The following is a 27,654-nucleotide window of genomic DNA, read 5'->3' as shown; positions in this document are numbered from 1 at the left end:
CCTTTACCCCGGGGTAAAGAGTTATTTCCGATAGACCCTCGGCTCCTTCTCTCCAAGAACTCTCCACCTTGCTCTTGGGGTGATTCGAACTCACAACCTCTTGGTTGGAAGTGGAGGGTGCTCACCACTAGAGCAACCCACTCTTGTCTCGTTCTTTAATATAGCAAATGTTAAATTTTTTATGGAAAATAAAGATATAAAAGACTTCGTTGTTTCTATTAGATATACATGTATATAATTCTGAGTATATTTTCACTTTTTTTATTATTGAAACTGATCCGTCAATAAAAACAAGAAGATTGAACGATCTTAATAGAATTCATTGCTTCTTTTACTTTTAGCTAAATCTGTTAGCACCATACTGACGAGGCATGGACGGTGTTGGAGAGAAAATGATCACAAAAGCCACATCTGGAAACACCAATTATATATAGCTTCATTTCTATTCACTTTCTCCCCTCAAACTCTCAATCCAAGAAGTTGAAATCTTTCATAATACATTATATTATATGGCATTTAGGATAATCAACTTTCCAATCCCTATACATGTATAAATGCAAGCTGACAGTTTCCTGAAGAAGCGTGTGGTAATCAGCTACAAAGCTCTCATATTTTTTAGCAACTCTTGATACCATGAACCATGAACACTGGCTGACACAGTCGCCACAACCAACAGATTTTCCATGGTATCAACCAGCTTTCCTGTGAGTAGAGTGGCACCGACACGTTTCAGGGTGTTCTCCGCCAATCGCCTACCCTCAGCTCCACTTCCTCCAAGTATAATTGCTCTAGCTGCCAAGAAAACAGTGCGGGAAACTCGAGTGAAAATGGCATCCCCTGCTCGCAAGCTCTTCGCCAACACGTTCACCATGATCTCCTTCCTTGCTTGGCGCTTCTCTGGCTCATCACCTTCTAGGCAAAGGTCCATTGTCTCAACAACTTCAGTTATACCAGCATCCTCCACATTATCCAGAAGTTCAAACAGCCTTTTAACAGATTTAGCTACTATATCTTCCATGTCTGAGGGGCTGGTAACCAGACATTCAGCAAGAAGAGTCTGCCGCAAAACCAATATGCTGCAAAAACGAAAAAACCAATCAGCAGAGGATATAATAAGCAAAGAGGCCATATCCCGTCCTTTTTCCTATGTTGGGAGATACCCAAAGGGCAACATCACAAGGCAAAACCTCAAAGGGTTTCAACAAACCGAACCTTCCAGTTGAAAGCACAGAGTCATGGATAGCAAGTGAATTGACACTAGCAACAAGATTAAAGATGGAAAATTGCAATTCACCACTTTCTAACTCTAAAGCAGATATACTACTCACAATGGACCTCTTGAGGAATTGAAGATTGACCAGCATATTCTATTAAGACTTCCCTCATCATATGTTAAAGTCTACATCTCACCCAGTTGAAAGTATCCACAATTTCGTGACAATATATATACTAGCCTAACGCACAGCTGCAACACATAAGAATAATGCATACTGCTTTAGATTTGTAGCTACCTACAAAGTGTCACGTCTCACCTCCCAAGTACAATTTATGGAAGTCGCTAGGCGAAATTCATCCTTTTCCCTAAAATGTCCAAAATTAGAATTAAATTTTACATTTATAGCTAATAGGAACCCTTGTGAATTACCAAAGACAGTTTCCTTTGACCAAAAATAGGATCTAAACCAACAAAATATTGAAGAGAGCATTTTTGCTTTAGGATGAGACCAACAGGCAACAGCTCTTCTGAAATGCAACTTACGAGTCATTAACACAACCCCACAATGAGGAGAATGAAGAAATTAAATTTCTTGTCAGAAAAGAGGAGCATCATAAATATTAAAATGTGTATTGTACATAATCAAAAATATCCAGGAGAAAGGAGCTATAAGAAAGGAAAGAAAAGTAAGAGCACCTAGTACAGATTACAATGATTTTCTGGAGGAAAGCTTGGACAGCTCTCAATCTGGAGAAATTCAATTTCAAAGTCTCTGGTAGTGTTTCCACAGTCAACCCCTCAATCTCACAGACAAGTTGCAACAAACCGAGCCTTAAGAACAGATCAACCTTCTCTCCCTTGCATTCTGGTTGTTCGACTGCTGAAACACAAGGTTTCCACATGTGATAAAAAAAACTCAGTAATGCTTATGTTGTGGTTAGGTACTTTTACATAAACACAGATAGAGATCGAGAAAATGAAAAAGTATCAAAGTTACTAACCATTGGTGTTCAGGTTTGGAGGATCTTCTGATATCCTTAGAGAGCTACCTCCAGCTCGAAGTGTGATTGGAGCTTTCTCCAAAGAATGTGCCCCACTGCTCAACCTCAGAGCTGACAATGAATTCAGGTGGTCATCCCACTCTTGCTCAGCCACTAACATGACAGCAGAGAGCCATTGCTTCACCAACGGTAGAGAGATAGGAGCCTCAACAGGAGGACCATAACGGTTGGAGAAAGCACTTCTAAGATATTCAATACCAGTGGGTCCCTTGATGAAAGGTTCTAACATTTTGATGCGTGCTTTGCTTAATTCACCTTTGAGTTTCTGAACGAATATGTTAGGAATCATCAAATCAAAATACTCACATAAGGACAAGTTACAGCACAGAGAAGGCCAATATAATGATTTCTCTTTCTTCTTATTTCCTGGTTGAAAGTCAAATACCAGGATTCATTTAAGACAATTAAGCTCAATTTTCGACTTGCATTTATTCAAGGAGGCTCAGTCAAAACAAGTTATGCCACATTGTTTTTGAGAAGGAAAAAAAGAATGTGGCATAACTTGTCTTGACTGAGCCACATTAAGAGCACTTAATAATGTGCTACAAGAGGCAAACTGTGTCGAGAACTGGCATAAAATTGGTGTTAAGCAATAGATAGGAATTAAATAGTTTGCCATCTGACCTATTTTAAATACCTTGGGTCAGTTATAATAGGGAATGGAGAGATCGACGAGGATGTTACCCATCGTATTGGGGCGGAATGGATGAAATGGAGGCTCGCTTCAGGTGTTTTGTGTGATAAGAATGTGCCACCTAAATTTAAAGGTAAGTTTTATAGAGCAGTGGTCAGACCCACTATGTTATATGGGCTGAGTGTTGGCCAGTCAAGAATTCCAATGTCCAAAAGATGAAGGTGGCTAAAATGAGGATATTGAGATGGATGTGCGGGCATACCAGGCTGGATAGAATTAGAAATGAAGTTATTCGGGATAAGGTGGGTGTGGCCTCTATGGAGGACAAAATGCGGGAGGCGAGACTTAGATGGTTCGGACATGTGGAGGAGAGACGCAAATGCATCAATGAGGAGGTGTGAGAGGTTGGCCCTGGAGGGCCTAAGAAGAGGTAGAGGTAGGCCGAAAAAGTATTGGGGAGAGGTGATTAGGCAAGATATGGCGTTGCTCCAGCTCACTGAGGACATGACCCGGGATAGAAAGGTGTGGAGGTTGAGAATAAAGGTAAAGGGTTAGAATAGGTCGTCTAGCGTTGTCCTTGTATGTAACAGTAGCTTTAGTACATGAGTTTGCGTTAGTTATGTATTTTCGTATTTCTTGATTTATGTGATTACTTGTCGTTGCTTTCGTTTCGGCCTTCAGATTACAATACTCAGTTTTAGTTTTGTATTTTTTGTATTTTTTCTTCGGTTTTAGAATTGGTGTGATTGCTGCTGCCCTTCCTTTTATCTTTCCTAAGCCGAGGGTCTTTCGGAAACAGCCTCTCTGCCTTCTTGAAGGTAGGGGTAAGGTCTGCGTACATACTACCCTCCCAAGACCCCACTTGTGAGATTACACTGGGTTTATTGTTGTTGTTGTTGTTTCCATCTGACCTATTTGGTTTAGCATTGAAATTCAAAACTTTCAACAAGTAATGAAATGTGGAGGGCTTAAGAATCGAAAGATGTTTACATTCTTTTGTTCCTTCTCTTTCTATATACTCAGAAAGTTTCTCTCTCCAAACTACATCTAACAGTCTCTTCCTTTACTTTTTCTTTTACATCCAAAAAGAATTCAGACCAGAGAAAATAGTAATTATTTAATACTCACCTTAATCTGCTTTAGAACAAATTGCAAACCCTTGATAACCAAAGCAGCAAACAAAGAAGTGGTGTTTTCTCCACCCTGATTACTTTCACCTAGCTCTTTCAGGAATTTCTGGTGATTACTCTTCAATTCATCTTCATACGATGGTGCTGAGAGTTTCCGCAAAGTAACCAATGCAAATTCCAAAATCCTTCCAAAATAATCCATGTCCAATGTGCCTGAGTTTAGAACCTGATAATATGAGAAAATAAGAAACAAAAGCAAGTCAGACAGTAAGCAACATTAACAAACTGCTATCGTGGGCAGCTATCTAATTGGACCAGCAAATTTAGTACCTGTGATAGGATATCAATATCAATGGTTTCGACTATTTCCGGTCTCCAACTCGGAGGAGACATCTCACATAGTTCATCTTGTATTTCCTTAATAAGCTTGAGAACCCAACTGTAATCAGGGTTATCCTGATTCAAGGATTGCATAACACCATCCCAGAAAGCCTTTTCCATTGTCTCTTTCACTCTAGCCTATAAACACAGAGCAAGATAATGTAGGTAATTTCTCAGTTTATATCAAAAAGCTTAACAAGCCTAGGTAACTACATAATAGAGATGAAACAACTATCCATTAAGTAAAGGCAAGCTATTTACCTTAACACTCTCTTGGTCTTCACTAATGATCTCCAAGCCACAACCCTTGTGGACAATTTCATTCACAAGCACTTCATTCTCTGTAGCAAGTAATGAACCGGTAGATATGCTTTTATGAAGGGTTCCAGAACCACGATTGTCGCACAAATATGAATGATCCTCCACAGACACGGGGCAAGAAATGCCTTGTGTACCATTACACCTTTCATTTACATCGAACTCCCCTGAATTCTTGATATCAGAGTTGTCGAATGAACCAGCTAAACTAGGAGAAGCAGTCTCCATGGAGTCAATAAACCTAGACCGCAGCTCAGAAAGAGCATGTTCCAGACGTTCAAGCCCATCATTACCACCCAGCAGCTGAACCTTTGCCCAAATAAGTTTCTGATTCTCAATCACCTGTAACAGTAAGTTAGCTTCATAGAATTGAGCCAATCGACATGTAGTATCCATCCCCAATTCAGTGTTCCATTTTCACCAGAAAATCAATAAAACGAAATTTTGAAAATATTAACATTCTGTTATAGAGAATGCTTATAATAAAGATAATAATTTAATATAGACAAGTGGGAAGAATGAGAGGCCAGAACTTGAAATTTATTTTTCCTGAGACTGAATCTGAAAACCTAAAAGGCAGCTGTGAAGTAACTTGAAACAAGACTGTTTGCGTTATATAACAAACAGAATGTCACAAACTGCCAATACGAAGAAGAAATCTCAACTTTTAGGAAAGTGGACATTATTGGGACGACAAAAATGAAAAGATGGACATTCAGTATTGGAACAAGGGAATAAGAGTCATCAAAGGTGAATTTCCAGAACAAATCATGTCTGCAACGCTCACCTGCCTCTGGAAAGAACTGAATTCAACTGTGAGATCATTGTAATCTCCCATAACCTGCTTGCAAGTCTGCATCAAGGAGAGCTCCAGTTGACAAGCAGTTTTTATCAAATCCTCCTCTAACAACTTGACATCCTTAACTTTCCACATCACAAAGTGAAACAGATAAGAGCACCATGCTTTATCAAAAGCTTTTAGCTGAGAATTAAAAGCCAGCCTTGCTGGGCTTTCTTCTCCTGTAGACTCAATGGGACCTCCTATAATAATTTTAAGCAGCACTTCAAACTCTTTAACAAAGGTTCCAGCAGATTCAGCAAGAGCAACTTCAGACTGCCCCTTTTCAGTGAAAACTAAATCTGGATGTCCCAGAATCATATATGCACAGAGAACTACTCTGGCTGGGTACCTTGATAACTTGACTGGAGTAGCCACTTTCCCTTTAGATGGGCCTGAGGAAGCAACACGATTAAGAAGATGATCAATATTTTCAAAACAAAGTACATCTCTGGAACCGAGAAGCTCATGTTTGATACTAATGCGGCACTCCAGTCGATCGAGTAACCCTTTTGCCTTTTGGATGGTCGCATTTGACCCCATTTTCACTGCAAGTTGCTCAAAAGGCACTCCTTCAACAGATTTTCTGTTAACTTTTAGGGTCATATATGCTTTAGCCAATGAAAAAGTTGTTCGTCTTAGTTGGATGAACTGCCTCCAGCACCTGGAAATCATAATAATTATTGAGGTACTGCATATAAGGCTACAATCTATGTTGCTCCGACTCTCCAAAATACCGATGAGTGTGTGTCGGATCCTCCAAAAGTAGTGCATTTTTAGAGGATCCGACACGGGTGCGGCAGCTGTTTTGAAGAGTCCGTGCAACATAGGCTACAATGAGGAATGCAAGAGAACAACCACAATGCATGACCCATGCTATTGAGGAAGCCAATAAATAACAAGTTATATGTACATTATAAGATAGACTATTGAGTTCCTCTTTACATACAAGAACGTCCAAGTATGAAAAGCGGAAAAGGTGACACCACCTCACAGCGTTAGCACATCAAAACAGAGGGAACAAACACAAAGATTGCAATGTATTCCTTTTGTCTTTTCTTTTTTTAATTAAGATTGTGACGTATATTTCTTTTATTAAAAATAAAAAGAATATGTATTTCTCAAAGAAAAAGAGCAGCAATGATTGCTTTGTATTTTAACCACCAAGCAATATTCTGAAATCGTGGGATATGCTTCGGAGTTTATTGTTTCTTGGAAGAGGATGTAATTAAGGGCAAGCTGTTCTTGCCATTTGCTTTATCCTTAATGCATGGTACAGAATTCAGTACAAGAACAGGTTGATTACGCCATCCCTCCCATAATTTGTAGAACCAACTACATATTTGAGTAAACTGTAAGATATCTTTAAGATGCAAACTTACCTCAAAGCCACAGCCTAACTCCTCAGAACCACAAGAGAGAGATAGAGTGCTAATAAAAGAATGGTCGTAGCGTAATATGACAATATATGCCATGTAAGAATTATGACTATCCCTTCTATTTTACACGGTAGTACTTTAACTATTCCACTGGATCCCTACTATCTCCCACCAGCACGTATACAAAGTAAATCTGCCCATCAAAACTTAGACATATGGGAAAAAATCACCTAGAATTTTTTCTCTGTTGAGATTTAAACCCTGGTCACCCATGGGTTTCACCCACTTCATTGACTGCTAGGTCACACACTCGTGTGCACGAATTATGAACTTTCTCAAGAGCTTATTTGAAATGACATCGAAGTTCAGTATAACATACACTCCCATTTCACATTATGGAAGCCTAATAAACTTAGATACCATTGCTATTGCCTAATTGAACCTAGCATGTTGCAGCAATAAAAGTTCTTGAAATGGCCCTTCCAACCTACTTTTAAACATATTTGCTGAAGGAAGGGATGGAATAGTCTGGAACTCGACTTTCCATTCAGTTTGCTGATTTCCTTCCTTGGTTAATTAAGGGCAAATGACAAATACCTACTTTTAGTTTACAATTGATATCAACATGGGTGATCTACAAGAAGAAACATAAATAACAATGCATGCAAACATAAAGAAAGTATCTCAGAGCTCCAAATTTACCTTGCTAGCTTAATAGACAAAAACTCCCCCCACGCAATTATGTCTGAACAGGCGCGACGTGAACTTAGTAGACTTCTCCTCTGCTTCAAATATTCTGCTCTAAGCCTCTTAGCCTAGCGATTACAACAATATTAGACATTGGTAAAGCAATGATAGCTTGCACTTTCTTCATGTGAGAAAAAATTTAAAATCCAATAAGAACGGACGCCAAATCTATTGGGTTGTGAACATGTTTGTCAGTAACACCAGTCAGACAACACAGGCACATGTCTCATGCTAACCCAGTGTTGTCTTACCTTTTTAATGCATTAATTGAACGTGGACACATCTGTCACTCTACTAGACCCCAAGAGGATACTACTTTCATGTATGATGTTTATGTGAAGAATAGGTTTAGGTATATAGAAGGAACTTTATGAAAGGGTAAAAATTGGTTTAGTAGTAAAGAACTAATGAAAAACAGACTCTATGATTACCATTATCAGACCAAGCCTTAGCTTCGGAAACAAAGATAGGTACATTAATAGATTTAGACAATTGGTGTAGAATTAAATGCTTAGCATGTCAAACTCGTCAAATGCTCTTTTTAATTTTTAATCTGATTTCAAAACAACCCTTATACCCAAAACAATGTTCAACGACTTGAGCTCTATTACTTGTGATGTTAGAACAAATGCAAAAGCAGGAGTGCTGCTCTGAGTTTTTGTATATCTTCTGAAAATTCCCTCTGTAGGTTTTTTCCCCTTTATTTGGCCTCCTATTCATGTTGAGTCCCTTATATCTTCAAACTTGCACTCCTGAATCCATGTCTTTGTATGTGCTACAGAGCCTACTACCTAATTAATGTGACAAAACACGTAGTAATCTTGCACAATCCTTTAGATTACTACATACCTTTTGGAGACGATCCTCCAGCTGATCCTTTAGTCTTATCCTCTCAATCCCCCGTTGACTAAATACAGAGTTTGCTATCTGCTTAACTTGTAATACTCTTGCACGTGCCTTTGATCTCTCTGCTTCCAGCAATCCCAGCCGCTTCTTTTCAGCAGCAGCTCGCTTCTGATAAATAGCAGCCCGGACACACTCCCTGTATTTGCTCTCTTGCATTACCCTCCTCATTAACAACTGTGAAATCCTTTCCTTTTTTGCAGCCTTCCGTTGCCCACAAGCTTTAAGAAGAAGACTCCGATTCAATTCTGCCCGCTGAACTCGTGACTCAACCTTATTTCCCAGCTCATCACGTTCTTTCTCAAAACGCATTTCCACAGCATTTTTAGCCGCTTGTCTAAGCTCATCTAATCTTGCGAGGCGCTTCTGAACTTTTGCAAGGATGCTTAACCTGCTTGAATAACAATTAACAAGTACAAAGCCATTAACATCCATAAGTTTCTCAATATTTGACAGGTGTAGAAAGTTGCATGTACAGTTATTAGACTGAGGCAACCAGTAAAACAATAGGTTGGGCTTCAACTTGTCATCAAGGAAGCCCACCCCTTACCCAAAGGTTAATTGCACTTATTGTAGTCCTCACATTCTTCCATGTTCGGCCTTTTAACCTCATCCTTTATTCTCTTCTACACAAAAGTCCACTATGTCACGTGATTTACATTTAGTACAATTAGAGACTGCTAATTTTAACTCCAAATTATCCAAATGTAGTTAAAAGATAACCAATTAATAGATCCGTTCAGAGCACCAGCCTTTCCTCACCCTTCAACCCAATGATTGAGCCAATAGCCACCACGTTAACTCGCAGTTGCTGCTCCTCCTCTTTTATCCTCCTTGGACCTCTTCTCAATATGCCCCAACCTCAGACTTGCATCATGACTATATCCCTAAAACTAGCACACGAAATATTCATTTTTTTCTCAAAGTAAAATATTTTTTGGAACAAGCATCAAAAGGATGGAAACCACCCCTAAACATTGAAGCATGTAATGACCAAACTCAAACATCAAACACCGCATAAGAGAAGTGTAGAGAACTGTGCAGTTCAGCTTGGATGAATGGCATAATCTTGAGTGCTTGAGAAGCTTTGATCATAAGTATCTAGCTGGGAGAAAAGGGAAAAACATATTTCCTTTCACTCTGCTTTCTATTTTCCCCTTTTAATTCAGTTTTAATGTATTTTGTTTATTCTTTTTTTCAAATGTCAATCAATTTCCATATATTTCAGTTTTGAAATTACAAGCTGAATCCAAAAGAATTTTTTGCATTATGTTTTTTAATCAACGGAAAAATGGAAAACTAAGAATGTAAAACAGGAAAAAGCCAAATTCTCTTCCCAAAAATGAAAAGATGTCTAAAGTCGAAAGCTCAAGAATGATGAAGTTATAAAGATTAGAAATGAGATAAACTCACTACACCCCTTCCCAATTGAAAAATCAAAAAGAACCACAGGCCATATGTGCAACATTGAAGGCTTAATTTCTCCGATCATCATAGCTCAACTCTTAACAACATGACAAAAGTAAAACACTCGTTTAGCAATCAAAAAGGAGAATACGAGATGAAGACAATTGACATAAAGAGCCCGAACAATTTACCTCTTCTTTTCAGCAGCAAGAAGCTTCGCTTCTAGTTGCTTTCTGAGCTCTCCATCCTGCGAAAATGAGCATGTCGATGACCTCAATTTTGGCCGTGCCTTGCTCGCCAATAACTCATAAAATTGCTGCATTTTATTAAAAATTTGGTCAACGACTCAATAAAAAGGAACCACATCAAGCATAATAATATTTTGATAAAGTTCCTAGATTTTTGTCGCTCGGATCCTCCAAAAATGCCGCTGCACTCATGTTAGACCTCCAAGAATGCGTTGCTTTTGAAGGATCTGACACACACCCGATAGCAGTATTGGAGGATCCGTCAACTTAGCCTAGTTTAGCATTCATTTATACTCTATACCATCAAAGCAGCTTGACTTGGGTGAACTGAGTTAACTCATTTCAAGTTAAAAATTGTCGTAGCATAAAACTCAACAAGTTTTGACTAAACTTGATTGCTCACCAAGTTAAAGCGAGTACTTAGCTGAATCAAGTAAGTGAAAATCACACTATTTCAAATATTACATCAGACTAGACCTTTAAGGCTCAAATTTTTCGTAGCAGTATCATTCTATATCTTGTATTGTTCAAGAACTAGGCAAGTTAGCAACTTTCTAAAGTTCCGTTTATTCATAAGGATGAACTGGCACTATTCTTCCCTAATAGAATGCCGCCAAATCACAAACTTATTAAATTTTCACTTTCCACTACAAAACTTGTAAAAATCCTTCCGTTTTTGGAACATTCCAAATTTTGATACCAATCCATTAATAATATAGTCAAGAATGCAAATTCAATTTTTCAACAATTTCTATAATAATTTTGTTTCTGCTACCACTAATATAAATAGAAAATGTTAACATCTAAATTTCCTATCCTAGCAAACAGGATCACATATTTGCAATAATTGTGTAAACGTACAAGAAAATATAATATAATTAAGGGGTTTTGGCATGGTATAACAACATACCCATATAATTGGCAGAAAATAGCCCTAGTTATAGATATTGGCATCAAATAGCCAATAAATGTATATCACAATAATAATATGCATACCACAACTTTTGTTTTCTTCTTTGTCTATATCAACATGTATATTAAAATTTTATTTTCGTTCTTTGTATATAAATAATATTATTCTTTGTATATCAATAATATAAAATTATATATATAGTTATTGCTGCATTTATATCAATGTATATCACAATAAAAATATTGTATTATTTGTATATCACAGTGTATAGCACATCAGACGTGTGTATACCAAAATAGATGTCATAAGTTTATTTTTCTTCTTTGTGTATATCAAAAATTAATTTTCTTTGTATACCAAAATATTATTTACTCCCGCAATTATATTTATTATTTTTATATTTTAGAATTTGCTTAAACATGCTATATCAAAAAAACAATTCCTTTTTTGATCAATAATTAATAATTATATTATTTGTATATCACAGTGTATAACATAATAATAATGTGTATATCAAAAATATTTATTAAAATTTTATTTTCCTTCTTTGTATAATACATTTCAGATTGAAAACTCAAGTTCAAGACGACTCCACATGTGTATCCCCTATTGTAAGCCGTGTATATCTCTATGTACATCAGTGATATCTTATGTATATTATGTGTGTCTGTGTATATCCATGAAAATTTGTGTTATATATATGATATACAATGTGATATACACGGGCGTCCATAAATAAATTGTGTTGTATACACAATATACAAAGTGATATACACATACGTCCTTAAAAACTTGTGCGTGATATACACTGATGTACACGATATACAACGTGATAAACACATGTCGCAGTTGGATTTTTAGGTCTGATTTTTTAGGTCTAAATCACTTCTAATCTTGCTCAAATTTTGTATATAGCCTTGTTTAGGCATTTTCAATCAATTTCAATCACACCCCCTCATTCAATCCAAACAAAAAAAGGAAGAGAGAAGAAAAACGAAATTGAAATATATTTTTTCTCTCTTAGTTTTTGTTAATCTTGCTCAAATTTTGTATATAGCCTCGTTTAGTTATTTTCAACTAATTTCAATCACACTCACTCATTCAATCCAACCAAAAAAAGAAGAGAGAAGAAAAACAAAGTTAAAATATATTTTTTCTCTCTTAGTTTTTGCTTCTTATTTTCTCTGATGTGAGATCAACCTTAACTTTTCATAGCACTGATTTTTTTTGCATAATTTACAAGAATTTTTGCTAAACTATGAGGGAAAAGAGAAGAGATAGAACAAGAAATACAAGGAGAGAAAAGGGGTAGGAAGCCAAAGTAAGCGTGTAGTTTTTTTGGGGAGAATAAAAAAAAAGAGTAGTTTTTTTTAAGATTTGGCTATATAATAACAATTGTTTAGAGCTATTTTGCCAAACCTAATATAAGCTAAAAAATTGTCAATTCCTAATATGTGTTGTTACAGGATGCCAATTTTTCTATAATTAATTACCTGCCGACGTAATTCGGCATCCTTAAGCTTAGCTTCGATATCTTGGGCGGTAATAATGGAAGGGCTTTTGGTTACCAGAAATCGTCGGCGAAGGCGTCTAGGGAGAAACGACGTCGCATTATTCACCGGAATGTTCAAAGCCATTCCGGCGACACGATCGGAATCTGGAGTCGCTGGCTCTATTCTCATCTCCATGTGCAGGCGATGATTGAACGACGATCGATGAAATCAACCGGCGAAAGTGTCCACGTTGAGGAGATGAGAATGGAATTGGCCCGAGCTGCAATTGATTCAATTGTTTCTACAAATATTTTTGGGTAAACCCAAAACTTCGAAAACTTTATGCACGTGCTATCCACGTGAGGTAATAGAAATACTACTACTAGTATATACTTAAAATCGATTTAGCTTATGGTGCTTGCATGAAACCACGTCCAGTTATCATAATTAAAATGATAAATTATGAGAAAATATATTTTAGATATTAATTTATCTTGATTAAGAGATTTAATTCAAAATTGCATGTCATATATTAATTTTTTCATTTAGAAAAAAGAAAAAATAAGGGTAGGAAAAGGAAAAATGGTGGAGGACATTACAGGATGAGTAATCAAATCCTTGCCAATAAGGTGAAAAATTCAGGTAACTAACCAATCGAGCTACTAATATTTTCATGTTGTTGATTGGTCTAGTTTAAGTACCATGTGTATAAAGGTTAAAAATAATACTAATATTCTACTAACATGTAATTCTGAGGATGATTTTCTATAAAAAAAAAAACTCACGTTAAATAGACATAATTAATTGTGCAATTATGATGTGTTTCTTCCCCGAATGCGAATCTATATCTATCTATGTCTATCTATCTATCTATATATATATATACACACTATGTTAAAAGCACGAAGCCCTTAGCGAAATATCGTTTGCGTTTTTTATCCTTTAAAAATAGATTTCACAACGGATAAAATCGTAATTTAAATTAACTTCTTAATATTTACGATTTTCAAATCCACTTCAATTAATACTTAGCCTGATATTTAGGACTACAATGTATAATAAATTCTTTAGTTAAGATTAAAGAATCCTTTAATTATTACAAATCCTTTAAAGCTTCAAATGTACACGAAGTTAGAAAGCCACAAAACCTTGACATCATTGATAGCAAGTAATACTACAAAAGTGTACTTGTTTAATTATTATTATTATTATCATCATCATCATCAATATCGATTATTCGTTTAAGAGCATACCCCGAAAATTAGACATGAAATAACAATACATGAAGCTATCCGATTGCTCATTCAAAATATTATTGATGAAGTAATTTCAATACCACTACCATTGCTTGCCAAAACTCATGATGTTCCTATAATAGCTGGATTGTGGGATTTTCTAACTTTTTCTTTTGCAGGTTCATCACTCCAAGCAGAACTATTGGCATTAAAACATGGCCTTTAAGTAACAAATAATTTATGTCTCCTGTTATTGGAAATAGAAACAGATTCAACAGAAGCAGTACTCAAGCTTCTAAGTGATGATAATAGCATACTGACTTGCCTCACCAATGAATGCAGACTATTAATGCTCCAGGCAAAACACCCCATGGTCAGGCATAACTTCCAGGAAGGCAATGAAGTAGCACATTTACTAGCTAAGGAAGCTTCAAAAAGGTCCAAGATAAACAAGCCTATGTTTTGTGCATGTCCGCGTACTTTTGTTGAATCAAATGCTGCAAAAGAATTCGTGAAGGACTACCTCTTTGTGTTAAGCATCTATCAGATGCTACTTGTAATATGCTACCTAGTCTAGGAAACTTAAATATCCTAAGTGACACAACTATGTTGGAAAATTTTCCACCTTAGTATATATATAAGATATATCTCGTTTTCTCAACAAAAAAAAAAGTAATTTCACAATTGACATGTAGCATTATATTCAATGCGCGTGCTCAAAAATTACGAAAATTATAAAAGTACACTTACTTGCCAATTTTCTCCAAAACAATGAGTCAAGAATATTCAAAGCATGCATGATAGTACAAAAGAACAATCAAATTATATATTTACTGCATGCAAATTTAAACAAAAAAAATATTAGAAGTTAGAATATGTTATGAACCAAATATATGAATAAAATATATGGCTACATGATTGATTGCGCCAACACGAGAATAAAAATTGATATACCTAAAATGCATTATGAATTTGAAAGAAATCAGGATGATCTCAATTCTAATCGACAAAAGATATAGTATATAAATATGACTTGAATCCCAGAATCTTTACTTACTAAATTTTCTGATTATCTTCTTTTTCGGCACAATATTTTTCCAGTGTGTTTTACGACCATTGAGTGGTTCGAAGTTCACCCGCGTTTTTGGTACCAATACACTAGTGAGTTGAATCGTTTTATCCTGGGAGGATAATATTCCAGCACCTCGGGTACTTGAGGGGAATAATTTCCTTAAGGACACACTGTACATTCAGTGGGCTCGATTTATTCTGATATTGTTTTTCAAATTTTATTTTGTCAAACTGGTTCTACTAACCTTCTATTTCTGTTTCTATTTCAGAAAGTTTAATATTTTTATTGTTTATTACAACAATACAGATTGAATAACAATCTTAAGAAAATTAATTTATTGTATTCTGTTTGTGGAGATTAAAACTTGTGTGGTTTTCTACTCCTTCTGAATTTTACTATTCTGATTTGAAGATATAAAAACTTCATCAGAGTATTGAAATTCAGAAACGATTTGAAAAAACATAAAAACTTCATCGTTTTCTATAAAACAGTATATAAAAACTTTGATTTTTTATTTATTAAATGTACTGTTTATTGTAAATTACAATATTGTTTATTGTTATGTTTTCTGCCATTAATTGAACTCTTCTATTATTGACAGTGAGAAATAGCAATTGATAACGGAAATCCTTCTGTGACTGTTGCGACAACGACGATAGCCTCGTCAAGCCGAACTGTTGTTCCACCGCCCGAGAAACCGGGGGAATTTTCTGGAGCCAACTTCAAAGGATGGCAGCAAAGGGTATTCTTTTGGCTTACCACACTTGGTATACAGAAATTCACTAGTGAAGACCCTCCAGTGCCTACTTCGGACATGCCGGACAACGAAAAATTCATGCTTGTTGAGGCGTAGAAACATGCAGATTTTCTTTGCAAAGGCAATATCTTAAGCGCTTTAGAGGATGACTTGTACAATGTATACAGTGTGATGAATACTTTGAAAGAATTATGGGACGCACTTAAGAAGAAGTACAAGACTGAAGATGCATGCTTGAAGAAGTTCATGGTTGCCAAGTTTCTAAATTATAAAATGATAGACAGCAAAACTGTTGGAACCCAAGTTTAGGAGCTTCAACTTATTTTTCATGATCTTATTGTTGAAGGTATGGTTGTGAATGAAGCATTTCAAGTGGCTGCAATGATTGAAAAATTGCTTCCTTCGTGGAGAGATTTCAAGAACTATCTTAAGCAGAAGCGCAAAGAAATGAAGTTAAAAGATCTTGTGATTCGTCTCAAGATTGAGGAAGAAAACAAAGCAGCCGAGAAGAAGTCTCGTAGAAATTCAACGATCATGAGAGCTAATATCGTTGAGGAGACTACTCCAAAAAGTAAGAAGAGGAAGAGGTCTTCTGGACAGATGAAGGAGAAGAACAAAAAGAAATTCAAGGGCAACTGCTACAATTGTGAAAAAGTTGGTCACAAAGCCCCTAATTGTCGTCTCCCGAAAAAGGATAAGAAGAAGGGACAGGCCAACATAGTAGAGAAGAATGATGACATTGATGATCTGTGTGCAATGCTTTCGGAATGCAACCTAGTTGGAAATCCGAAAGAGTGGTGGATTGACTCTGGAGCCACTCGATATGTTTGTGCTGTCAAAGAAGCATTTACAACTTACTCTACTGCTGGTCCCGAAGAAGAGCTTTTCATGGAAAATACTGCAACATCCAAAATTGAAGGTTATGGGAAGATATTCCTGAAGATGACTTCCGGCAAGGTGTTAACGCTCAACAACGTTCTTCATGTTCCTACTATTAGGAAGAATTTAGTTTCTACTTCTTTACTTGTTAAGAATGGATTCAAATGTGTATTTATTTCTGATGAAGTTGTTTTAAGCAAGAATGAAATGTGTCTTGGAAAGGGCTACCTCATAGAGGACCTTTTTAAACTAAATGTAATGGTTGTTGACAGTATGAATAAAATTTCAGCTTCTTCTTATTTATTGGAGTCAAATAATTTATGGCATATTCGTTTAGGAAATGTCAATTACAAAACCTTGCGGAAGTTAATTAATTTAGAAGTATTACCTAAATTCGAGTGTAATAAATTAAAATATCAAATATGTGTTGAATCTAAGTTTGTAAAACATCCTTATAAGTCTGTTGAAAGGAACTCAAATCCTTTAGACTTAATTCATACTGACATTTGTGATATGAAGTCGACACCATCTCGAGGTAAGAAAAAAGTATTTTATTACTTTTATTGACGATTTCACTCGATATTGTTATGTTTATTTGTTAATAGTAAGGATGAAGTAATTGAAGCATTTAAGCAATACAAGAATGAAGTAAAGAATCAATTGGATAAAAAGATCAAAATGATTAGAAGTGATAGGGGTGGAGAATATGAATCTCTGTTTGCATAAATATGTTCGGAATATGGAATTATCCATCAAACTACTGCCCCATACACACATCAATCCAATGGAATTGCAGAAAGGAAAAATCGGACATTAAAGGAAATGATGAATTCTTTATTAATAAGTTCCGGATTACCGCAGAGTTTGTGGGGGAAGCTATCCTTACAACTAACCGAATATTCAACAGAGTACCCTACAGCAAAACACAATTTATTCCATATGAAAAATGGAAAGGAAGGAAACCCAACTTGAAATATTTCAAAGTGTGGGAGTATCCAACAAAGGTACAAGTTCCTTTACCTAAAAGGGTTAAAATCAGACAAAAAACTGTAGATTGTGTTTTCATTAGATATGCTACAAACGGTAAAGCATGTCGGTTTTTGGTTCATAAATCCGATAATCCCAAAATTCATGTTAATACGGTAATGGAATCAGATAATGCTGAATTCTTTGAAAGCATCTATCCGTATAAAACTGAATGCGAGTCATTTAGTGAAAGATCTAAACGACCTTGGGAAGAACCAAAGAAAAATACTCCAAGTGTAGAAGATCCAAGGCGTAGCAAACGTCAAAGAACATCTACTTCCTTTGGACCAGATTTTGTGACATTCTTGCTTGAAAATGAGCCTCAAACTTTTAAAGCAGCTATGTCATCTTCTGATTCAGCATTTTGGAAAGAGGCGGTCAATAGTGATATTCAATCAATTTTGGATAACCATACATGAAAATTGGTTGATCTTTCTCCGAGAAATAAGCCTTTAGGTTCGAAATGGATCTTTAAACGAAAAATAAAAGTTGATATCACTATTGACAAATATAAGGCAAGACTTGTTGTCAAAGGTTATAGACAAAAGGAAGGCCTTGATTACTTTGACACTTACTTGCCAATAACTAGGATAACATCTATTAGGGTATTAGTGGCACTGGCGGTCGTGTATGGTTTTCAAATCAATCAAATGGATGTTAAAACAGCTTTCTTAAATGGAGAATTGGAGGAAAAAATTTACATGGAACAACCTGAGAGTTTTGTGGTTCCTGGTAAAGAAAAGAAAGTGTGCAAACTTGTTAAGTCGCTTTATGGACTTAAACAAGCACCCAAACAATGGTATGCCAAATTTGACCAAACAATGTTGGCAAGTGGGTTTAAAATCAACGAGTGTGACAAATGTGTTTACATTAAAAACACCCCAGGACATGAAGTCATTGCTTATTTATATGTTGATGACATGTTGATAATGAGTAAAAATATGGTAGATATAAATGCTACTAAGCGCATGTTGGTTAGCAAATTCGATATGAAAGACTTAGGAGTTGCTGATGTGATCTTAGGAATCAGAATTCACAAGACTCCACAAGGTCTAGCATTATCACAGTCTCACTACATTGAAAAGGTACTTGACACGTTCAAGTATTTGGATTTCAAAATTGCCAAGACTCTAATTGATGTGAGTTATGCACTTCAAAAGAATGAAGGTGAAAGTGACTCACAACTTGACTATGCAAGAGTATTGGGAAGTTTGATGTATATCATTAATTGTACACGACCAGATATAACATTTGCTATTAGTAAACTGAGTTGGTTTACAAGTAATCCCAGTCAAATATATTGGATGGCAATGAAACGAGTTTTGGGGTATCTGAAACATACTCAAAATTACGCTTTGCATTATAACAAATATCCCTCCGTGATCGAGGGATATAGTGATGCAAATTGGATCACCGGATCATCTGAAGTTAAATCCACAAGTGGATATGTTTTCACAATTGGGGGTGGAGCAGTGTCTTGGAAATCATCCAAACAAATGTGCATCGCCCGTTCTACAATGGAATATGAATTTATAGCTTTAGATAAGACCGGTGAAGAAGCTGAATGGCTCCGAAATTTCTTGAAAGATATTCCATTTTGGCCCAAACCTTTGGCACCAATTTGTATACATTGTGATAGTCAAGCGTCAATAGGCAGGGCAGGGAGCATTATGTATAACGGAAAATCTCGTCATATACGACGGAGACACAATACCATTAGACAACTACTCTTTAGTGGTGTTATCACGATTGACTACGTAAAGTCAAGAGATAACGTGTCAGATCCACTTACAAAATGCCTATCTAGAGAGGCAGTTGAAAGTTCATCAAAGGGAATAGGGTTAAGGCCTAGGACAAGTCATCATGGCAGTAACTCTACCTAGCAGACTGGAGACCCCAAGAGCTAGGTTCAAAGAGATCAAACAAAGTTATGAAGGTTCAACATTGTCAAATAACTCACCTCATTATCGCGATGAAGACAATGTTCAGAAATCGAAGTAAAGCATTAAGCTTAAAGCTTTTTAATGATTTGCTAAGGCTGGCAGGATATGACCAGATAGTATGTCTATAGGATTACACGTTTAGAAATCACCTATGTGAGAGTGAAGTGTAAGCTGCTTCAAGGGGAATGAAAGTAAAGGCCCATTCTCTAAGCACTCATGAAACCAGACTGTGTTCATGGTTGAAACGAACACAACCGTGAGAACCATAGATGGTTAAGGGTTAATTGTGTGACTTATATTGTCTAGGTATACAACAAAGCTCGACGGTTCAAAGATATCAAATCTACTGATTGACCGAGTATATCCGATATAAGTTCACTACGGAAAGTTCAAAGAGAAACTTACTTATCCAGATGCAATTAATTCTTGCATGTAAAACACACACGCGTCCGTGAATTCCTTTATTTTATAGCCATTCTCCATTCATGTGGGGGATTGTTGGGCTTTTAAGTCTGGTGTAGCTTAAAGAGGGTGAATGAAAAATGGAGGGAAAATGAAATATTTGAGTTTCCCTCCTTGGCAAAGGGACATTGTCCCATATTGTAGGAAGAAAAAACTTTTGATGGGTATATATATAATTGCTCTTCTTCTAGCTCTTAAAGAGTCAAGAAGAAGGCAAGCCTCGCGCCGTCGTCGTCGCTCACTCGGCTCGACTTCGGCTTCGGATTTGGTCAAAGATCGATTGATTGATTAATCTTTTTGGACAAAATTTCTTTCAATTATTTAATTAATTAATTTAATTAATTAACAAAAATTCAATCCAGATTAACCCAGGATCCGCGACGCGACCCGGTCTGGTCCATTTTCTTTCCCGGATTATTTTAAATCCGTTTTCTGTTTTCCCGCATTATTTCTGTTGAAATATTCCCACTTATTCCAACAGTTATGGCTGTTTCTGAAAAGTTGCAAACCTTTTCAGAAACAGTGCCAAATAGTCTATAAATATGCCTTGAATCCCAAAATATTTACTTACTAAATTTTATGATTATCTCCTTCTTTTTCTTCCGCACAATATTTTTTCAGTGTGTTTTAAGACCATTGAGTGGTTCGAAGTTCACCCGCTTTTTTGGTACCAATACACTGGTGAGTTGAATCGTTCTATCCTGGGAGGATAATATTCCAGCACCCCGGGTACTTGAGGGGAGTAATTTTCTTAAAGACACACTATGCATTCAGTGAGCTCGATTTATTCCGATATTATTTTTCAAAATTTATTTCGTTAAACTGGTTCTACTAACTTTCTGTTTCTGTTTCTATTTCAGAAAATTTAATGTTTTTATTGTTTATTACAACAATACAGATTGAGTAACAAAAATAAGTTTACTGTAACCGAAATAAAAAACTAAAAAGAAAAAAGAAAAAAGAAAAAAAATCATCTACATGAAAGGATTGTTTTAACTTCTTATAGAGGTTCACGCGACGATCATTATCCTCATTTATCTAAGACCGCGAGCTATCAAATACTTTGGTTTCAAGACTGAATCGAGACAGTGAAAACATAGATGTAACACAATTTTTCTTCTTATTATTTATACATGGTACATATGTAACGCGCTTACACTAAAACTAGTAAACCTAAATATGTTATTATGAAGCTTCAAAGTATAAACGTACAAAGCCAAATCATTTTATCATTTTTTCAAAATGAATTGTTTGTTTTATTTTTATTTTATAACTTAAATATATTTTTGAATAACGGTTATGTAATTCTTAAAAGGATATGAGGTACACATGCGACACATATACTTTAAAATTAGTGAGTAAAATAATATAAATATAACTGTTAGTGTGTAGATTTTCTTCAATGTATCGAGCATTTTCTAAGTTAATTGGCGATATGTCACATTTGACCGGAAAATAATCTGATTCGGGCCGCGTTCTGTCAAATATGCCGGTTTCAAAAGAATAATTTTTAGAGTTATAAGAATTATTTACATGAAAAATTTAGTTCGAGTGCTGGTATAAGATGTCGAAGTGGATTTATTGGAATGCTCTTGTGTTGAGTCAGGTTTGAAGCTTTTGGAAAAGACTTGAGCTAAATTGAGGAGCAAAAATTGAGAATGAAAAGAATTATATATTTTAAAGCGATAATTCTTAAAACTGATGAGTGTGATCAAACAATTAGACAATAAATTGTCAAAGATAAATGCAAGGACCCAATAATTTAAAGAAATTTTGAGATTTAAAATAAAAGCTTATGGTGAATTTATTGATAAAACTTATGTCAAATTTTGTGAAAGCTATTTTTTTTCATTATTTGAAAATGCAAAGTAACGCAAAACGGAAAAATTTAAATAATGTTTCGATATTTGATATTAGTGATATTGGTTTGGCCTCAATATTTAAGATAATGATAAATTATTTAACAACGTATAAGAACATTTCAAGTGAAATAGTGATTTTCACGTACAAAAATAAATTTCAACTTTAATTTTTAACTTCAAATACTTTTGTTCTAATTGCAACAAAAAATGTCCAAATACCTAAATTTTTTACGTTTATGTTTTATTGTGTTAAAAAGAAGGGTTAAGGTTCCCCTAATCCTAGTATAAGGAACCGTTTTAACTATTTATGTCACATAAAATATGCCGATAATTGTTTCATATTTTTTCAGAAAAGAGCATTTGCGGATTTTGGAGGGAACTAGAGTACACTTTTTGAACGCCTTCGTTAGTAAAAGAAAGACATTCCTAGACAGCTAAAAGTACCTTATTACCCTTCTAATCTAGATTAGTCTTCTCATTTAGTGTTGTGAAATTACGTTAAGACCCCTGTTAAGATTTCATCCAACCTTTGATTTTCCCTGATGTGAGTGATTGTTTCGTCAGACTAAAATATCATGAAGGACGAAACTGCCACTTAAGTTGAAATGTTGGTGGCATTTATGTAATTCCATGAAACTACAAACCTTATTTAATATAGTTACCCAAATAAAAATAATGAAGTTTCTAGACTCACCGAATTTCAAATAAATCATTCGCTCTGTTATTTTTTCTCCCTCCATATAACCAGAGCTTCTCTTTTCTTCTCTCGTTCGGCCTGTCTTCCCTTCGCATTTGCCTTTCGTTCTTCGATTTGTGAACCCTCTTTTCGTTCTTTGCTTTACTTTCCTGCTATTCATTTGATTTTTTTCTCAATAATTCAGTATTTTTCCTGCTTATTTATTGTTAAAGAGTATCTGAAACCCTCAACCGACTTCTTGCGCCGCCGCAAACAACTTATATTTTACCTAATTTATCGGAATTTAGCCCTAATCGGCGGATTCTCGGATCCAAAGTTTACAGGCTAACTTAAATTTGTGAGTTTTTTCTTTCCCTCTGTTTCTACAATTTGTACATTTTTTATTGTATTCTTTCGACTTCCGAAACCTAATTTGGAGTTGGAACCGAAGTGTATGATTCGATGGTACTCTTTTTGGGGTTTCTGTTTTTCTTCGAGGAGTGTTTTAAATTTTTAGATATTTTAAGTTTGGTTTGAAGGCTGTTGTGTTATTCTTAGCTTTCTTGAAACCCTAATTTTGTTGCACCTTAGGTATATTTGATGGAAATGTGCTTACTAAGTTTTGTGTCATGTTTTTAATTTGGGTGTTTGCACAGTTATATGGAAAAGCCCTAATTTTTTTCCGGACCATAAATTTTTGCAGTGAAGGTGTTAACCATTCGAAGTCATTTCCCTTTTCTTAGGTTTCTTTTTGAAAAGACATACTTGCTCTTTTATTTATTTTGATAATGATGATATGAGTTGAGCTAAATGAAAGGAATGCGGATTCATATCGCCGATCCCAACTTGTTTGGGACTTAGGCATAGTTGTTGTTGTTGTTGTTGTTGTTATTATTGTTGTTGTATGGTATGTTGCCTCTTCGTTGTTTACTAACTTGCATGTGATTGTCTTTTCTTGTCTACATTAGTGAAGGAATTATTGACGCAGCCATGGTTGAAGAGAGAAATGGAAATGGACCACCTTCAAATGGGAGTGTGGCAGGTGGAAATGCTTATACAATTGACTTGAATACTTTCAGTAGCCGACTGAAGGCCCTATATTCACACTGGCGCGAACATAAAGATGACTTTTGGGGTTCTTCTGATGTACTTGCTATAGCTACACCGCCACCTTCGGAGGACTTGAGATACTTGAAATCCTCAGCTGTCAATATTTGGTTGCTAGGGTATGAGTTCCCCGAGACAATTATGGTTTTTGGAGACAAGGAGATACATTTTTTGTGTAGCCAGAAGAAGGCATCGTTGCTCAATGTTGTGAAATCCGCTGCTAAAGAGGCTGTGAATGTGGAGGTTGTCATGCATGTGAAGGGGAAAAGTGAAGATGGGACTGCTCAAATGGAAAATGTGCTCCGGGCTATCCGTATGCAGTCAAAGTCAGATGGTCGTGATACCTCAGTCATTGGATATATTGCAAAAGAGGCGCCTGAAGGAAAACTCTTGGAGATATGGACCGATAAGATGAGAAATTCAAGCCTTCCTCTTAGTGATATCACAAATGGGCTGGCTAACCTCTTTGCCGTGAAGGACCAGAGTGAGATAATAAACGTGAAGAAAGCTGCATATTTGACTGCTTCTGCATTGAAGAACTATGTTGTTCCAAAGCTTGAGAAAATTATTGATGAGGAGAAGAAAGTTACTCATTCCTTATTAATGGATGACACAGAAAAGGCTATTCTGGAACCTACTAAAATCAAGGTGAAGCTGAAAGCTGAGAATGTTGACATATGTTACCCTCCAATCTTCCAGAGTGGTGGGAATTTCGATCTTAGACCTAGTGCTACAAGCAATGATGACCATTTGTACTATGATTCTGCCAGTGTGATCGTATGTGCAGTTGGATCGCGGTACAACAGCTACTGTTCAAATGTTGCCAGATCATTTCTTATTGATTCAACTTCGAAGCAGACCAAGGCTTATGAGGTTCTTCTTAAAGCTCATGAGGCAGCAATTGGTGCATTGAAGGCGGGAAACAAGCTTAGTGCCGTGTATCAAGCAGCTCTTGAAGTAGTTGAGAGGGATGCTCCTGAATTGATTAACAACCTAACAAAATCTGCTGGGACTGGGATTGGTCTCGAGTTCCGGGAGTCGGGGCTGATCCTTAATGCTAAGAATGAGAAGGTGCTGAGAGAGGGAATGGTTTTCAATGTGTCACTAGGTTTCCAGAATTTGCAAACTGAGACCAGCAAAGAAAAGAGTAGGAATTTTTCACTTTTGTTAGCAGATACAATTATTGTCACAAACGATGGCCGTGAGGTGGTTACTCAGCTGAGCTCCAAAGCCTTGAAGGATGTAGCCTATTCATTCAATGAAGAGGAGGAAGAGGAGGAGGAGGTTAAAGTGAAAACTGAGTCAAATAGGAAAGAGGCACTATATTCAAAGGCAACACTTAGATCAAACAACCAAGAAGAGCTCCGGAGGCAGCACCAGGCAGAACTTGCCCGTCAGAAGAATGAAGAAACTGCGCGTCGTCTTGCTGGTGGAGGGGCTTTATCTGGGAATAATAGGAGTGCTGCTAGGACCTCAACTGACCTTGTTGCCTATAAGAGCATTAATGACCTACCACCTCCTAGGGAGATGATTATTCAGGTTGACCAGAAGAATGAAGCCATTCTTCTACCGATATATGGTACTATGGTTCCTTTCCATGTGGCTACTGTTAAGACTGTGTCGAGCCAGCAGGATACCAACCGCAACTGCTACATCCGTATCATTTTCAATGTTCCTGGTGCCCCTTTTACACCTGTTGATGCAAATGCTTTGAAGAATCAGGGTGCCATTTACCTGAAGGAAGTTTCTTTTCGTTCTAAGGATCCAAGGCATATAAGTGAAGTAGTTCAGCTGATTAAAACTCTAAGACGGAATGTTATGGCCAGGGAGTCTGAGAGAGCCGAAAGGGCAACTTTGGTGACTCAGGAAAAACTTGTACTTGCGGGGAATAAATTCAAGCCAGTTAGGCTGTCCGACTTATGGATTCGCCCCTCTTTTGGTGGTCGTGCAAGAAAGCTTCCGGGTACATTGGAAGCTCATGTCAATGGTTTCCGGTACTCAACCTCAAGACCAGATGAGCGTGTTGACATCATGTTTGGCAACATCAAGCATGTGTTTTTTCAGCCAGCAGAGAAGGAAATGATTACCCTTCTTCACGTTCATCTACATAACCACATAATGGTAGGAAACAAGAAAACCAAGGATGTGCAGTTCTATGTTGAGGTAATGGATGTGGTCCAAACACTTGGAGGTGGAAAGCGGTCTGCGTATGACCCAGATGAGATTGAGGAAGAACAGAGAGAAAGAGATCGGAAGAACAAAATCAACATGGACTTCCAAAATTTTGTGAACCGGGTGAATGATATGTGGAGCCAGCCCCAGTTTAAAGGACTCGACCTGGAGTTTGATCAACCTCTGAGAGAACTTGGGTTCCATGGAGTCCCCTATAAATCATCAGCATTCATTGTGCCAACCTCAAGCTGTTTGGTTGAGCTGATAGAGACCCCATTTCTTGTGATAACCTTAAGTGAAATTGAGATTGTGAACTTGGAGAGAGTTGGGTTTGGGCAGAAGAATTTTGATATGGCAATTGTCTTCAAGGACTTCAAGCGTGATGTCATGCGCATAGATTCCATCCCGACCTCTGCACTTGATGGCATCAAGGAGTGGCTTGACACAACTGACATCAAATATTATGAGAGCAAGATGAATCTGAATTGGCGTGAAGTATTGAAGACCATAACTAGTGACCCTCAAAAGTTTATAGATGAAGGTGGCTGGGAATTTTTAAATATAGATGCTTCTGACTCAGAATCTGGATATTCAGAGGAATCAGATCAAGGTTATGAACCTTCAGATGCCGAACCTGAGTCAGATTCAGATGACGATGACTCTGATAGTGAATCTCTGGTAGATTCCGAGGAAGAAGAGGAAGAAGATGATGAGGAAGACTCAGAGGATGAAAAAGGCAAAACATGGGAGGAGTTGGAGAAGGAGGCAAGCAACGCAGATAGGGAGAAGGGGAATGAATCAGATAGTGAGGACGAGAGGAGGAGAAAGAAGAACTTTGGGAAGTCACGAGCTGGTCCAAATTCTGCTGCTCCTAAGCGAACGAAGTTCAGGTAGTTGTGACGGAAGAGCGTTCCAATTTGGAGCCTTAGATTGCTGAAGCGATTTGTTTTAGAACAATTATCTAGCATATTTAGTGTAGAATCTATTTAGAATGTTGGTTTGTTTGTTCCCTTTTCTTTATTTGTTTTTGCGCTTCAAGGGGGTCGGTAGTTTAGTTTTTTCTTGTAAATTTGTAGCCTTAGTGTATGGCAAGTACTTTAAAACTGTTTCTTCGCACTCCACTTTGGGTGCTTGGAGCACGATTTTGTCAGCTGGTCCAACATTCTGATTACGCTCATTTAGCATGTGTTGTCTGGAGGTATATGGTGGAGTGTCTGAGCAAACATCTCATCTTAATGCCAATGGCAAACTGTTCCTTTCTGGTCAAGAGTTTTTGTTTAGGTTCTAAATTGATTTCAGATGGATGGATTCTTTTTCGCCATAGTCATCTGGGGAGTAAACGCTCCTTGTGTTTCAATGAGGAAAGGCTGTTGCACTTTAGAACTGGATTAAGGCAGCTGTTAAATTTCAAGGAATCTCTTACATAATTTCACTACAATGCTGCAAGTTTGAAGTGGCTTTAAACTAGTTTTTTTTGACTATCGAGCTGATGACTGATGAGCGTTAAAGTGAGAGTGCTTAATTAGTGTCGCAACCCTGTAAAAATTTAAAAGAAAATGAAATACTAACACAAAAGCACGGGTTTAAAATTTAAATGCAACCAATTTTACATTCAAGAAGGGTCTTGTTTTAAACTCAAAAAGTTATTATTCAAAAGAATTCAGAGCGCCAACATCAGCTAAAAAATTGCGACTATTAAGTGTCCCAAGGTAGAAAGATGTTCACGTAAATAGTAAGTGAATGTGTTGGATTGGAGAATGAAAAGCCACGATACTCTTTTTTCAAGAAAGGCTTA

At 36.6% G+C, this 27,654-nt stretch overlaps 2 protein-coding genes across 3 annotated transcripts; one reads left to right on the top strand and one right to left on the bottom strand.

Moving 5' to 3' along the window:
- Nucleotides 1–410: 410 nt before the first annotated feature.
- Nucleotides 411–12,980, bottom strand: LOC104108216 (uncharacterized). Of its 2 annotated transcripts, none has more exons than XM_009617199.4 (11): nt 12,669–12,980; nt 10,206–10,330; nt 8,554–8,998; nt 7,660–7,772; nt 5,528–6,242; nt 4,684–5,082; nt 4,372–4,560; nt 4,040–4,267; nt 2,218–2,542; nt 1,913–2,096; nt 411–1,076 (listed from the first exon to the last, which is right to left on the bottom strand). In XM_009617199.4, the coding sequence occupies exons 1-11, from the start codon at nt 12,861–12,863 to the stop codon at nt 596–598; spliced, it is 3,399 nt and encodes a 1,132-aa protein (XP_009615494.1). In that variant the 5' UTR covers nt 12,864–12,980; the 3' UTR covers nt 411–595. The 2 variants fall into 2 exon arrangements, with proteins under 2 accessions (XP_009615494.1, XP_009615495.1); XM_009617200.4 differs by having other exon boundaries at nt 1,913–2,093.
- A 9,624-nt stretch (nt 12,981–22,604) lies between these two features.
- LOC104108217 (FACT complex subunit SPT16-like) lies at nt 22,605–27,036 on the top strand. Its single transcript, XM_009617201.3, has 2 exons — nt 22,605–22,938; nt 23,549–27,036. The coding sequence occupies exon 2, from the start codon at nt 23,571–23,573 to the stop codon at nt 26,751–26,753; it is 3,183 nt and encodes a 1,060-aa protein (XP_009615496.1). The 5' UTR covers nt 22,605–22,938; nt 23,549–23,570; the 3' UTR covers nt 26,754–27,036.
- The last annotated feature ends 618 nt before the right edge of the window (nt 27,037–27,654 follow it).

Source organism: Nicotiana tomentosiformis, chromosome 6 (assembly GCF_000390325.3).
Source record: "Nicotiana tomentosiformis chromosome 6, ASM39032v3, whole genome shotgun sequence".
Taxonomy (NCBI): Eukaryota; Viridiplantae; Streptophyta; class Magnoliopsida; order Solanales; family Solanaceae; genus Nicotiana; species Nicotiana tomentosiformis.
Note: the sequence above shows the minus strand (reverse complement) of the source record. Positions and strands in the feature narration are given on the sequence as shown.

Bases quoted from the DNA above. Each gene is read 5' to 3' on its own strand.
- LOC104108216 (XM_009617199.4), bottom strand. From the start codon at position 12,863: ATGGAGATGAGAATAGAGCCAGCGACTCCAGATTCCGATCGTGTCGCC. The intron at 8,999-10,205 runs GTAAATTGTTCG...TTATTCAAGCAG, and splicing joins CTTGCTGCTGAAAAGAAGAG to GTTAAGCATCCTTGCAAAAG. The intron at 7,773-8,553 runs GTATGTAGTAAT...TGTAATCGCTAG, and splicing joins TGGAGGATCGTCTCCAAAAG to GCTAAGAGGCTTAGAGCAGA.
- LOC104108217 (XM_009617201.3), top strand. From the start codon at position 23,571: ATGGTTGAAGAGAGAAATGGAAATGGACCACCTTCAAATGGGAGTGTG.